Here is a 14143-nt window from a genome sequence, read left to right on the forward strand (position 1 = left end):
GGAAGTAGCCCTGGCTTTGAAATCTAGGCCCGGAACTCTGACTCCTTGGCTTCCTGGATGGATGCTGTCTTGGCCAACCTCCCCAAGACCTCTGGGGAGGTTCTGGGAAGCTCAGGGTCCAGACACCCACTCACACCTCACCCACACACCCAGCACTCAGACTTCTCTCCAGAACTGACTCAGCCGATTGCCTTGCACATCCTGGGAGGCGACTTCATGCTCCTTAACCGGCCCTCATTCTGACCCAAATCCCGAATTCCGGCCTTTAGCTGGGATTTGGTCCACAACAGGCTGGAGGCCACGCAGCAGCTGGCCAGGGGCATTGGCGAGAGCTTCAGAGTCTGGTGTGAATCCCAACTCTGCTGTGTGACTTTGGGCAAGCTGCCCACCCTCTCTGAGCCTGTTTCCTTGTCTGGGGGAATTAGCAGCACCTCTCCTCCCGGCTGCCATGAGGAGTGAATGAGAGGGTGCAGGGTCAGCAAAGAGCCAAGCACACAGCAAGCCCCCGGTGCCAGGAGCAGCTGTTGCTAAAAGGCCTACCCCAAGGGGGGTGCTGGGGCGGGGGGCTGGCTTCACCCCTCCTCATGCCAAGCTGGGCTGGTATCAGACAGTGGGTCAGAGGGGCATGACTTCACTCACTCCCCCAATCTGCACACCTCCTTAGCTCTGGGACCCACCGGGGTCGGGGGGCGCTTCTAAGGGATACCAGGAGGTTGTGGCCATGACTTCCACTGTGGACGAACTTATGAGCTAATAAAGGCAACCCGGAACCCTGAAGTCGAAGCTTCCCAAAACTGCGTGCCTGCGAGGTGGTGTCCCACTGCCTGGAGAAGGGTGCCCAGAAAGGAGGGTCCGAGCAAGGGCCTGGGCTTTCCTGACAGCCCTGCAGGACCCCCGCCCCCCGCCCCCCACCCCTGTTTCCCTGAGGCCTGGCTTGGGAGGGCCCCGCCCCGTCCTCACCTCTGCGCTTTAGCAAAAGGGACCGAAATTGTCCAGTGTGAGTAGGGGCTAGGCCAATGGTTCCCTGATTTCAAAGGCCAAAGGTTCCCTGATTTCAAAGGCCAAAGGTTCCCTGATTTCAAAGGCCACGTGTGTCAGGTTCTGAAGGTTTAAGATTTAGAAATGCGATAAGCTGGCCAAACCTGCCTTTTTCCCCCAGGAGCCCATCCTGAGATTAAACTTTAATCGAGGCGATGAAGGGATGGCCTCCCCGTATTTTCTCCGCAACTGTAATTCAGTAACAGCACAACAGTGCATCTTATTATTTTTTTAAAAATCGACTTGCCCTTTCACTCTTGGTGCTATAGAGCTAGGCAGCCTGGGCGCAGTGAGCTTTGCCCCCCCCCTCGTGTCCCCTCTGCAGAGTGGTTGGATGTTCCCACCGTCACCCCTTGGAAGCAGCTGGATCATCTCAGGACTGACTTGAAGCGTTTCTGGACAGCTGCCCAAGCTCACCCAGCCAGAGAGGTGAGCGAGGGCAGTTCCAGTGGCCCGGGTCCTGCGCTTGCCCGCAGTTCCCCGCAGTAGGCCGGACACTCAACTGACGGACGCTTCGGCCCCGAGGAGACACGCCCCAGGCACCAGCCGCTCCAGCCATGGCATTCTCTGAGCTCCTGGAGCAAGCTGGGGGCATGGGCTTATTCCAGTGCCTGCTGATAAGCAGCTGCTTCGTCATCACCCTCATAATACCGGCCCAAATCCTTATGGATGTCTTCTTGGTCGCTACTCCTGGCCACCGCTGCTGGGTGCGCATGCTGGACAATGGCTCTGAGGTCCCCACAAACCTCACTCTTGAGGCTCTCCTGGCCATCTCCATCCCACTAGGCCCCAACGATGAGCCTGACCAGTGTCTCCGCTTCCGCCAACCTCAGTGGCAGCTCCTGGAGCCCAACGCCACAGCCGCCCACTGGAGCAAGGCCGCCACGGAGCCGTGCTTGGATGGCTGGGTCTACAACCGCAGCATCTTCACCTCCACCATCGTGGCTGAGGTAAGGGCCTTCCCCAACCAACCCCGCAGCTGTCCTCCTTCTTGGCGCCCCAGCGGCTGCCGTCCGCCCATGGTGAGGGGGTCAAATCGCCTCCATCACCGCTATGAAATGATATGCTACTCCGTAAACATGCATTACCAGCTGCCTGCGGTGGCCTGGGTTCTGGTCTGGGACAAGAGTTCCAGGGTTAACAGGGAGCCTCCAGCATTTTACATTCTGCCGGCAGATTCAGAATCAGTCACCGTTTAAACCAGTAATGACCACAGAGCGAGCCTTCACCTTTTCTCCTTTTCGGGACAGGCACCGTTCAAATGCTTTCTCTGTAGTCACAATCTCACTACAATCTTACGGGGTGGGTCTTGTGATTGTCCTCATGTAATAAAGGACGAAATCGAAGCTTGAAGCTCAAAGCTCAGAGCGTTAAGTAACTTACCTCGGGACACGCAGCCACAGTGCAGGGGGAGGGACCTGTAATCAGTGATCCGCAGAGTTAGAATTCCCGCCTGAGGCTCCATCGCCAGCAGCGCCGCCCACTGCCGGAGGCTCCATCGCCAGCGCCGGGGCCCACCGCCATCAGTGGCAGTGGCCATCACGTTGTCAGTTGTCAGACGCAAAGCTCTGACCCATTTATGCCATGCTGCTGGCTGCGAACAGAGGCCAGCGGCCAGCACTTGCCCTCCCTCTCTGTCGCCTGGCCCTAGACGTCTGGGGACCCCATCGTGGATGGCCAAATCCGCAGGATCCGGGCAGACCAGGTGTTCCGGGCTGGGAACGCCCAACCTGGCGCCACAGTCCACGTGCCCCGAGCCAGGCTGTCACACGCTCCTTCTCTTCCAGTGGGGCCTGGTGTGCGCCAGACAAAACCTGAAGCCCATGGGCCAGGCCATCTTCATGGCCGGTATCCTGTTGGGGTTCGCAGTCTGGGGCCTGCTCTCCTACTGGTGAGTGCTCCTCCCCTCCCAGCTCCTTCAGGGCAGAACCAGCATTATGGGGACAGATACAGAAATGTCACACGAGTGTCTATGTTCCCTAAAAGAGGCGGCTCCCTTGGTTCAGGGTGTGGACATGAGTCCCACGTCCCCAGAGGGCATTGACAGCCAAGAACCCAACAGCGGCCTAAGCTGTACTTACTGTGAGAAATCGCCCTGAGCACTATTGCTCTCTGTCCTTCAGCTATTTGTACCAACACTTATGGGGTACCTACTATGTGCCAGATGCTGCACAATGCCCTCTGTCCTCAGAGAGGGAGAAACAGAGCCTCCTTGTTTTAAACTCCAAGTATATGACATACTATGAAATACCAATACCCCTTCCCCTTCTTCCCCTTCCTTCCTCCCCATTCCTCCCCGCCCCCTCCTCCCCGAGCCCCTCCTGGGCCAGGCATCTCACCTGCAAGTTTGCCCTGAGGACCACTGTGGGCCCAGCCTGCAGCCCTGAGCCCCCGGGCCACTTCCTCAGAGAGCCTTCCAGGCCACAGGAGCTGGAGACCCTGCCCCCGGCCTAGCAGATGGCTGTGGTCCAGTCTCTCCTCCCTCGTCATAGCACCTCGCTCCGATGGCACCCACTCTCTCGTTTATCATGTGTCCCCGCCAGGCGCACCTCTGAGAAGGCAGGGGGCCCGGGTCGCGGTGCCACGGATGGCTGGGTGGCTCCCCAACTTCTCCGGGCAGGGCGGGCTCTGGGGTCCCAATCCCTGCCTTCAGCACCCTCGCTTCTTCACAGGCAAGTTGGCTGCTACTCTGTGCCTCAGTTTTCTCCCATCAATGGGAACCCTGGCACTTCCCCGTGGGGTTGTTATGATACTTAAATGGGTCAGTTGCCTGCATAGCTTGGGCTAGAGCCTGGCACAGTGCTGCCCCGCGAGCTGCAGTTATCTGTGGGCCTTAGATTATCCTGAGCGTGGCAGGGAGCCCGAGCGGCAGGGAGGGACATGGTCCAGCGTTTTCAGAGACCTGGCCGCCCGCAGCCATCGCTGGTTCCCCAGGGGCCACCACACAGGAAGCAATCGGTCTGCGCGTCACCCAGGTCTGGGCTGTGTTTCTTTGCTCCTCACCCCGGGTCTGGGCCATGTGACCTTCTGTGTGTCCTTGATCCTCGCCCTGGGTCTGGGCTGTGTACCCTTGCTCCCGGGTACTGCTCAGATAGTCAGGGCCAAGGTTGGCCCACAGCCCTAGGACAGGACCAACACGTACTGAGCTAGACGCGGGCGGTGGTTCAGGCTAAGCGGGCCCCGGCAGGCAGCAGCACAGTGAGAATGCGGCCCCGGGCTGAGGGCCCTCGGGGCGTCTCCTGGGAGCTCCTGTCACCATGCGCAGCCCCAGGCGTGCAGCTGGCTGGCTGGATGCCTAAAGGACACTCGTGCCCCGACTCCTGGCCACACGGTCCCTCGCTCAGCGTCTTGATTTTCGCAACAACCCTTTCGGGCACGTTGTCATGAGCACTGCTGTTTTGTAGACAGGGAAACTGCGTCTCGGAGACGCTGACTTGCGTGCTCAAGGTTACCCAGGAAGGGCCGCACGGACTCAAACCCGGGCGTCTGATGCCAAAGCCCATCCTTGACCACGAGGCTACGCCCGCCCTCTGAGAGCATTGTCACGACAGACACCCGCGGCTCGTGCTCCTGGGAGGTGCTGCCCGCCCTGAGGCGCGGGCACCGTGCGGGGCTCCAGCAGCCTCCTCGGCTCTGTTGAAGTCCCCAGGAGCCTGCTCCAGGCCCCCACTGTGCTTGCCTCCTCCAACAGGTTTGGGCGGAAGCTGTTACTGCTCTGGTGCTGCCTGCACGTGGCCGTGGCCAACAGCAGCACTGTCTTTGCCCCCAATTTCCTCGTCTATTGTGCCCTCCGGTTCTTGAGTGCTTTGGGATTGTCTGGCATCATCCTGACTGCAACAACACTCTGTGAGTCACGGCGGGTCGGGAAGACGGGCTCCCAGGCCACTGTGTGTGGCCCTCAGCTGCACGCCTCTGCCTTTCAGTGGTGGAGTGGAACCCAACCGGATGGGTGAATGTCGTCATCACGATTATGGGATGTACCTACAGCTTAGGCCAGGTGGTCCTGGGCGGTCTGGCCTTCGCCCTGCGAGACTGGCGAACCCTCAGTCTGACCCTGTCGATCCCCTTCTTTGCCTTCTTCCTGATCTGCTGGTTGGTGAAGGGCGGGGCATTTTCCCTCGGGGCAAATATCTCTGGAAGGGAGGGCCCCCCTCCCCCCACCCCCCTGGCTGGCCGCAGGCCCCGAGATGCCAAGAGCAGTGCAAAGCAGTGACGGGAACGGAGACCTTGCCGGGGACACAGTTTGGTGACTCGGAGTTCCAGGATGGGCATTTCAGCCAGAGTTCTGAGCCCACTGGCCTCTGGGCCTGCAGCGGAGGGCACTGTCCCCCGCCCCCCGCCCCCACATTGGCACCAGCTCCCCGCCGCTTTCCAGCCTCACACCCACATCACTTGTGGGGTCCATGGGCAGTTCCAGTCAGGGAGGACCAGCATTGGATGTGGAAAGATGTTGTCGTCACTCTTACCTTGGTCACTACGAAACTCTCTGAGGTTTGGAAATACCTCCTTGGGTGGGGGCCGGAGGAAGAGACCCTGGAGAAACAAACACAAATTCACGTCCACATGTGAGTCATGTGAGTCAGAGTTGAGCTCACCTGGGCCCAGGTAAGTCTACTGTGGGGTGTAGAGCAGGGGTCCCCAATCCCCGGTCCGTGGCCTGTTAGGAACTAGGCCGCACGTCAGGAGGTCAACGAGCGAGCGAAGCTTCCTCTGCGTTTTCGCCGGCTCCCCAGCGCCAGCATCACCGCCTCAGCTCCGCCTCAGAGCCTCAGGCGTTAGGTTCCCACAGGACCCCCGGCTCCTGCTGCCAGAAAGATTGGGGACCAGTGAGGTAGAGAATCACAAGGGCTCCTTCATTCCTTCTCAGATATTTATGACACTCCTGCCCCATGCCAGACATGGTTTTAGGCACTGGGGATACAATCGGCAAATAAAGCCACTGACCACATGGAGTTTTACTGTATAAACCTGATCAGTAAACCTGGAGGAAGACAGTGGTAATTACACTAATTAATCCGCCCCGGTCACACTGATGAGGTATGCCCTAGATTCTGTCAGTAACACTGGATGTGTATTAACACTTCCTCTAAAGAGGAAGATGATATTGTCACCACCATTTTCAGATGAGGGACTGAAGCCCCAGAGAGGTTCAGTGACTTGCCCAAGGCCACACAGCCAGTGAGCGCCAGAGGCAGGATTTGAACCCAGGCGGGCTGACTCTTTTAACCCGCTGTCTGTCAAACTGCCTCCAGAAGTCTTTCTTAGCTTCTTTACAAACAGGGCTGAGATCCTATGGGCTGGGAAAATTCTGTCCCTTTCTCCAGGGGGACCCTTTTCTTGCCCATCTGCCCTGAGGCTGGGAAGAAGCAGATTAGTTTAGAAAACCATCCCGTTCTGCCTGGGGATGTTTCATATGTGGGTGTTTTCTTTTAATTCAGCATGTTGTGAGTTTTCTGTGTGCACAGGGAGACGTGGTCGCCTCCTCCTTGCTCCCCTTCCAGCTGGGGCGGCGGGGGGGTCTGCTGCCCACCACCTCGCACCCCTGACCGTGGCGGGACGGGGGCGTACCCAGCACCCACAAAAAAAAGCAAAGGCCCAGCCAAGCACCTGTTTCTCTACCAGGTGGGTGCCGGAGTCTGCGCGGTGGCTAATTATGAAGGGCAAACCAGACCGAGCACTCCAGGAACTCAAAAAGATAGCCCGGCTGAACGGCCACAAGGAAGTCGAAAAGACGCTGACCATAGAGGTGAGACGCTGCTGTTTGTGACCCAGAGTGTGGGATGGGACCGAGGAAGGGCGTCCACTTGTGGATCCTCAGGATCGCCACTCCCCACCTCACCGGCACCTCCGTGAACGCCGCCGACGCCATCGCCCTCGGCACGGAACACCGGCGTCACCGTTACCGTCACCGTCCTCATCGCCACCATCAGGACCCCCGTCACCAGCACCAGCACCTCCACCCTACCCGCCCTCATCACTACACAAACACCACCAACCGTGACACCCCTAACATCGGCACCATCACCAAGAGCATCACGACTGTCCGCACCCCCACCCCCGCCAGCATCGGCGCCACCGCGGCTGCCGTCACCTTCACCGCCGTCATTGTCATCGGCCCCACCACCGACCACGATGCAGCTGTGGTCAACAGCAAACCCACACTTCCACGGCCGCCACGCACCGGCTTAATCCACATACACAGTGCAGCCCACCTCACAGGGCTTCTCAGTATATTTGGGGAAACAGGAAGTTCTTATTTGAAGGCAGCTGTTTCAAGGAAGTAGAAGTGGGAGGAGGATGTGTGGCCAGAGGCTAGAAGACGTAGAGCCCCCTGGGCGGGAGGATCAGGGAAGGCTTCCAGGAGGAGGCAAGCTAGAGCTGACTAGGACTGAACTGCGCATAGGGCTGGCAGGGCCCAGAGGTCCAGGAGGAGCCTGGATGGACACTTGGGATGCAGTGTGGCTAGAGCGGGCATGCCCTGATGCCAGTCTTGTGGCATGAGAACGGGTGGTGGGACTTTGCGCAGTAACCGCCGAGAGCATCCTGCAGCCTGCAGTTCAGAGGGCCAGGCCTGCCCCTGCCCCGCCCTCCCCCTGCAGGCTCCCCCACCACTCTGGACACCATTCCCTGGCACGGCGGTAGGGCGAGGCCACTGCCCCAACTCTCACTGTGGCCCTGTTCTCCCCGGAGGTGGTGCTGTACAGCATGAAGGAAGAGCTGGCCTCCACGAAGTCCCAACATTCCATGCTGGACCTGTTCCGTGTGCCCATCCTCCGCCTGAGAACTATGTATTTAGCCATAGCAAGGTATCCCTATCATGGCTCCTGTGGGGGAGGGAGCAGGGAGGCTGGGTGGGCGGAGCCCCTGGTAGCCTTGTGGGGTGCATTTCTGGCTGGGGCAGGCAGCTCCCCCAGGAGGACGTGGTCTGGAGCTGGCTGGGACAGGAAGCCAGCTGGAGGGTAGGGCTGGGTCACGCCTTGCCCGAGAGCTAAACACCCAGCAGTGGCTGGAGAGGACCACTGTGTGGCAGCCTGGGACACACCCCAATGGCCACACTCCCGGAGGGCTAAGTGTGTGGGACCACCTGCTTACCCCTCTGAGCAACCCCACGCGGTAAGTTCATTTACTCCCCTACGTACAGACAGGGCCCAGCAGGGCCAGTAACTTGCCCAAGATGATGAGCAGGCATCTGAACCCAGGCTAAGCTAACTCTTCCCCCAGATGTCACCTGCCAGGCCCCACATGGAGCATGGAATCCTCACCCCACCCCTGGGGGCCCTGTCCTGGCGCCCAAGGGCTCCCAGGACCAAGAAAAGGCTTCTTAATAAAATGAATGCACTTAAAGTGACTTCCAAAAGAACATACTGAAAAGCAAGAATCAGATTTGATTGGGACTTATCTTGAAATAAAACTGACGATTAGGAAAACATTTATTTTATGCTATGCTTAACCACATACGGGTTATAACGGCAAACAGTTGCTACATCTTAGAACAGAGGAATGCTTGTGGGGTTTGGGGGTTTTTTTTTTTTGACTTAAGTTTCTGACAAATTAGAAGGAGCGCCCCCTGCCGGGAACATCCAGGGTCATTCTTCCCACCGCCTTTGAGGCTTCCTGGGTTCTCTCTGGGGCGGCTCTGCATCCTTTGTAATTCAAATCGCAGGCTGTGAGGCAGCTAACCCACTGAGTTTTCTTATCTTCGGCTGTTAACCCAGTGGATGCCAGCTGGGACTCTAGACCCCGGCGCGTCAGCCTCTGCCACAGTCCCTGTCACCTTCACAGAGTTCAGGAAGCACTGTGGTTTCTGCCAGGACTCAGCTTGACTCTGGGGGCGTTGGTGACGGATGTCACTGAGGGCAGCCGCCAGGCGACGCTGCGGGGGGGCTGGGCTGAGCGTCCCAGGTGAGGCTGGGATGCGGACGGATTTGAAAAATGGTGGAGAAGAACTTCATTTAATGGATCCTGATTTCATCTCTGAACGGTGGACATTTAGGTACCATCAATTTGTCTGCTCGGGACCCCGTGGCTGGGGTCCTCAGGAAGCAGACTAAGGTGGAGGTCAGTGGGCAAGAAGTTCCCTGGAGAGGGCTCTTGAGATCAACTCCTGGGGCGGGGGGGGGGGGGAAGGGGGGGGAAGCAGGAAGGGGCAGGGGAGGAGTCCTATGAAGCATTCACAGCAAAGCTCCAGCCCACCCTGAGGAGCTGGGAGCTGGGTGGCCCTTCTGAGTAGTTCCTGTGGCCATGTAGGCCTGTCATGGAGTGCTCTCCTCAGCTGAGGGGCAGACCCCCCAAGGGGCTTAGAATAAGCCTTTCTACCCTGAAGGAGAGACAGCTCAGCCCAGCATCCTCCACAGACTCCATTCTGTCATGAATCCCATCTTTCAAGACAAAGAAGCCAGCATCCAGAGAGGGGTGGAGACCAGCCCTGGTTCTGGCTCTGGCCGAGCCAGACATGGTTTTGAAAACAAAGCCAGAGAACTGAGCTGCAACCCAGAGCCCCCCGCCCCCCCCCCCCCGGCCCCCGCTGCCAGGCGGGTCAGGCCATGGGTCGTGGCCTCCGCCCAAGGCCCTTTTCTGGGACAGCCCGACCCACTTTTAACAGGCTTCCCAGGCTGATGCAGCGGCAAGCTCAGGGTTGGCTATGTCCTGCTGGGGCATTTTATGTGGACCGGGAGCCGCAGGCATGCCCGGCCCCTGTGGGGCAGAGATCTGACCTCTGGCCTTGCCCTGCAGCGTCTGCATCTTGATCTCCTACTACGGGCTGATGTTGGACCTGCAGAGCCTGGGGAACGACATCTTCCTGCTCCAGGTCCTCTTCGGGACTGTGGACGTCCTGGGCCGGTCCACCTGCAGCTTCTTGCTCAGGTTCTTTGGCTGCCGCAAGGCCCTGACCACCTTCACGGCCGCGGCTGGCCTCTGCATCCTGGCCAACGTTCTGGTCCCACAAGGTGAAGCCAGGGCTGAGGGAGAGGGAGGCTGAGAGACTGGCGGCTTGGGGCCTTTGCTTCCCTGCCCACCCCACTGCACTCGCCACCCTGGCCTCCTCCCCTCCCCTGGCCCCAAGGACAGGTGGCCCCTTGTCCCAGCTCTGCTAAATCTGTTAGCATCACAACCTCTGCCTCGTCATCTCAGGAGTCCAAACCCCAAAGAGTCTCTGCCCATTTTCCTGAGGAAATTGAGGTTCGGAGTGGGAGAGTCATGTGCCCAAGATCCCTGAGCTGGCGAGTGACAGGGCCAGGGCTTGGACCAGACTGCAGGGCTGGAGGCTGGAGCCTGCAGCGGAAGATCTGGAAGGCTGAGACCGGCCTTAGGTGGCTGAAAGTGAGGCGGGGAAGGCGCCCAGCTGAGTGCGAGTGGCGTTTTCTTCCCAGAAGCAAGAGGCTTCCTGTGTGGGGCGGCTGCCAAGGGCCTTTGTCTTACTCCTTTCTCTCTGAAGGAGGCTGTAACGCCCTAGAGAGCCTCTCCAAGGCCCTTTTATTGTTTAAGGCGGAGGCTGGGGAAAAGGCAAGGAAGTTGGAGTGTGACCTGGACCTTGGCCTCCTTGTGAGGGATCCTGCCATCCACCCACGACTTTCTGTGAATGCCGGGGGTCCCCACAGGCAGGCTGAGGGGCAGGAAGAAGGCTCCTGAGCACCCCAGGGCTGCTGCTGCGGGCCTAGGCCCAGCACAACCCTCTCCCTCATGGGTAGGGGGGTTCCCTCAGGACCCAAGGAGCCCCGAACAGCTACACTGCAGGAGGCAGGCCTCCAGGACTACCTTCCGCTGCCCCCACGCTCACCCATCCCAGCCCTGGATGGGGTCTTGCCCTTCCCCACCGCACCTTACCCCCAACCCCGCCACCTGCCCGCCTGGCACTGCCTGAGATCTGCTTTCAGCTCAAGGAAGCTGTGGGGGGACCCAGCCCTCCACAACGGGCTGGCTGGAGACCCTCTCAGCATCTCCTACTCTTGCCATTTCCTCTGCCCAGACTTACAGACCCTGCGTCTGGTCTTCGCCGTGCTGGGAAAAGGATGTTTAGGCGTGAGCTCAACCATCTTAATTGTCTACAAGTCTGGGCTCTTCCCAACGTCACAGCGGTAGGCTGGGCTGCAGGCTGAGCCTGGGAGGGGCTGTCAGACCCTGGGGCGGGAGAGGAAGGGGCTCCCCTGGGAGGGCCAGTGGGGAGGTCCAGGAGGGGTAGGCATCTGAAATATGCAGTAGAGGGAACAGGGGACCCAGCTGTCAACATGGAACTGAGCACGTGGCCCAGCTTCTTTCCCCCGAAGGCCACATCAGCCACCCCCCGCCCCCGACACACACACAAAAACAGCCCTCCCTGAGAGCCCAGCCTGAAGGTGGCCGTCCCGGGAGGCCCCTAGTGGCTTCTGGGCCTGTGGCTGGACACCTCTCTTACACAGACCCTCTGCCCAGGCACTCTCATAAGAACCCTGGTGAGGAAACAGAGAGCTCTCTGGGGGGCTGTGGGGACCCCCGCTTGCTCCCCACTGCCCCTCCCCGTCCCAGCGGAGTTACTTGTGCATAACCCAAGGACTCCGTGGGACGCAGGTGGAAAACCAGTGGCCTCGAGTCAGACTCACTACCCTCGCTTTGGACGGTTGGATAAACTGAGGCTCAAGGACTCAGTGTGGAAGGACTTGCTGATCAGAAGGGCAGGCGAGGACCCCAGCTCCCCCGAGGGCTAGCCCAGCGCTTCCCCTCTCATGGCTCTCACCCACTCACCCGCGTGTCCTTCCTCTCGTGGCCTTCCTTTCGTTTCCCTTTCCTTTCCTTTCCTTTCCTTTCCTTTCCTTTCCTTTCCTTTCCTTTCCTGTCCTGTCCTGTCCTGTCCTGTCCTGTCCTGTCCTGTCCTGTCCTGTCCTGTGCGCGTATTGATTCTGTTGATGTTGTATAGAAAGCCCAAGCTGGGAACTCCCAGCAGGAGCCCCGAGGCAAGCTTCCCAATGACCTAAGACCAGGGAAAGTGGGCCCGTCCCTAGAGAGTTCCCGAGAAGGACGCTAGGTGTTCTTGGGGAGCAGAGGCCCCTGGATGGGGGGTCTAGGTGGGCTCTTGCGGAGGAGGCAGTGTGAGGGGACACCTTGAGGGGGGCAACCCCCTCAGCCCAGCTTTCCTCCCCCGGCATCTCCTGTCCGCCCCCCCCCCCCACTGTAAGGTTCCCCCCACTGAGTGCCAGCGGTGACCGGGGCTTGGGCCATCCCCTCCTCCCACAGGATGGTGGCAGACGGCTTCCTGCAGTCGGTAGGTCGGCTGGGGGCTGTGATAGGCCCTCTGATCAGGATGACCCGTCAGGCCGTGCCCCTGCTGCCGCCCATCATCTACGGCGCTGCCGCCATCATCGCCGGCCTTGCAATCCTCTTCCTCCCAGAAACCCAGGGCTTTCCGCTCCCCGACACTATCCAAGACCTGGAAAACCAGTGAGTGACCCCCGGCCACCCGGGGGTGGAAACGGGCTTCCTCTCATGCCAGGATGTAGCCCACGGGTCAGGGCGACATGCTGGGCGGAGAGGGCAGGAGCCGGGCTGGGCTTGGCATCGTGACGGCGCTGGCGGCTCGAGTTCGCTCAGAGTTCCTGACCCCACGCTCGGGGCAGCGGCACAGAGGGTGGCGAGCCTTGTGTTCCTGAAACCATTTAGTCTTGACGACAACCGTGCCAGGGGGAGACTATTGCTCTCCGCATTGATGGAAGCCTCAGAGAGACGAAGCGACTTACTTTTTGGAGGCCTCACGAGTAGAAGGCCATCAGACCTTAGGCGGGACAATGTAATGGCTACGAGCCCAGCTCTGCAGCCAGACCACCTGGGACTGAGTCCCTACCGGTGTGGGCACGTTACTTACCTCTTTCAAAAACCAACACGAAAGAGAGACAGCCTCGCCACCCTAGTGAACCATTCCCACCGAGAACTCCAGGCGCATACGCAGCCACAGGGGAGCAAGTTCTTCCAGCCCCTCCAGGAGGGAATCACGCTCCCCCCTCACGTTCTTTGAGACGACAGAAACGAGGGAACATTCCTCGGCTTTAGTTTACAGCCAGAATCATCTCTATGCTTCTGCTTCCTCGTTTGTAAAATGAGCGTAACAACAGCAGCAGCAGCAGCAAAAAAAATCCAGCCCGGCTCAGCGTTGTTTGGGGTTGAAGTGAGTAATTATAGGGAAGCACCAAGGACAGTGCCTGCCCCCCCCGCGAGGGCTGTCAGCCTCGCTGCTGTGTCTGGGGCGAGCTGCTTGCGGGGACCCCTCACGCTGAGCAGGAGCCAAGGTCATGGTCATAGTAATGACAACAGCTAGTGCCTAGCGAGCATCTTATTTAACCCAAACAATAACTCCGCAAAGTGCTGTTCCGTCCGATTTCACTGTCAAGGCAATGGAGACACAGAGGTTATGCAACTTGCCTCAGGACACCCAGTCCGAGAAGCAAGGATGCTGGGTGCTTAATTCCCTCTTTCACTTAATTCACTTTCGTCGTGCGCCTGCTGTGTTTCAGGCACTGTCCTATGCTTTGGGTACCCAGTAATCCCATCGAGTTCACACTCCCAGGAGACTCGATCCCTGGTTCTGCCCTCCAAACGCGTAGCCACGTCCCCGCACCTCACTGCTCTCTCTGTTGATTATTCTAGATTGGCAGCGACCAGGCACAACCGGCAAGAGGTGGTCATTATAGAAAGCACCTGGTTCTAGAAACTCCGCCTGCGTGGAGCCCCTTTGGCCAAAGATCCCTGAGAAGGGAATTGGTGCGTCTGCGATCAGAGGAAAGAGTGATTTGGGCAGCCTTGAGGGTTTGGCATGGCGGGGGCCAGGCAGCTGTGGCTGAGTGGGCGGTGTGGCCGTCTGTCACGCTGCCTACCCTGGTCAGACTCCCTGCCTGGCTCAGCCCACGGGCGCCTGCCTGGCTGCCCTCAGGCCCGCTTCCTGAACGACATGGGTCCCCTCTCTTCCCTGCCAGGCTCCCATCTTTTTGCCTTCACTCAGGCCCCCGGCCCCCGCTTCACAGAACCTCTCTCTGCAAATTTTTCACCTCTGAACTTCCAGAATGGATCGTAGGATGGACAACGGCAGGGTCTAGACAGACCTGGGTTCCAATCTCTCCTTCATCACTTACAGAGTCCTCAT

General features: G+C 59.2%; 1 protein-coding gene across 1 annotated transcript; it reads left to right on the top strand.

Moving 5' to 3' along the window:
• Positions 1-1163: 1163 nt before the first annotated feature.
• On the top strand, positions 1164-13833 carry LOC107517386 (solute carrier family 22 member 11). Its single transcript, XM_016158041.2, has 10 exons — positions 1164-1988; positions 2826-2929; positions 4730-4884; positions 4962-5130; positions 6661-6784; positions 7729-7844; positions 9772-9986; positions 11006-11114; positions 12247-12450; positions 13651-13833. The coding sequence occupies exons 1-10, from the start codon at positions 1596-1598 to the stop codon at positions 13709-13711; spliced, it is 1650 nt and encodes a 549-aa protein (XP_016013527.2). The 5' UTR covers positions 1164-1595; the 3' UTR covers positions 13712-13833.
• Positions 13834-14143: the final 310 nt, after the last annotated feature.

Source organism: Rousettus aegyptiacus, unplaced genomic scaffold (genome assembly GCF_014176215.1).
Source record: "Rousettus aegyptiacus isolate mRouAeg1 unplaced genomic scaffold, mRouAeg1.p scaffold_m13_p_5, whole genome shotgun sequence".
NCBI classification, from domain to species: Eukaryota; Metazoa; Chordata; class Mammalia; order Chiroptera; family Pteropodidae; genus Rousettus; species Rousettus aegyptiacus.

Coding starts and splice junctions, on each gene's coding strand:
- LOC107517386 (XM_016158041.2), top strand. CDS start 1,596: ATGGCATTCTCTGAGCTCCTGGAGCAAGCTGGGGGCATGGGCTTATTC. Junction 2,930..4,729: donor TGGGGCCTGCTCTCCTACTG/GTGAGTGCTCCT, acceptor CTCCTCCAACAG/GTTTGGGCGGAAGCTGTTAC. Junction 12,451..13,650: donor ATCCAAGACCTGGAAAACCA/GTGAGTGACCCC, acceptor TGATTATTCTAG/ATTGGCAGCGACCAGGCACA.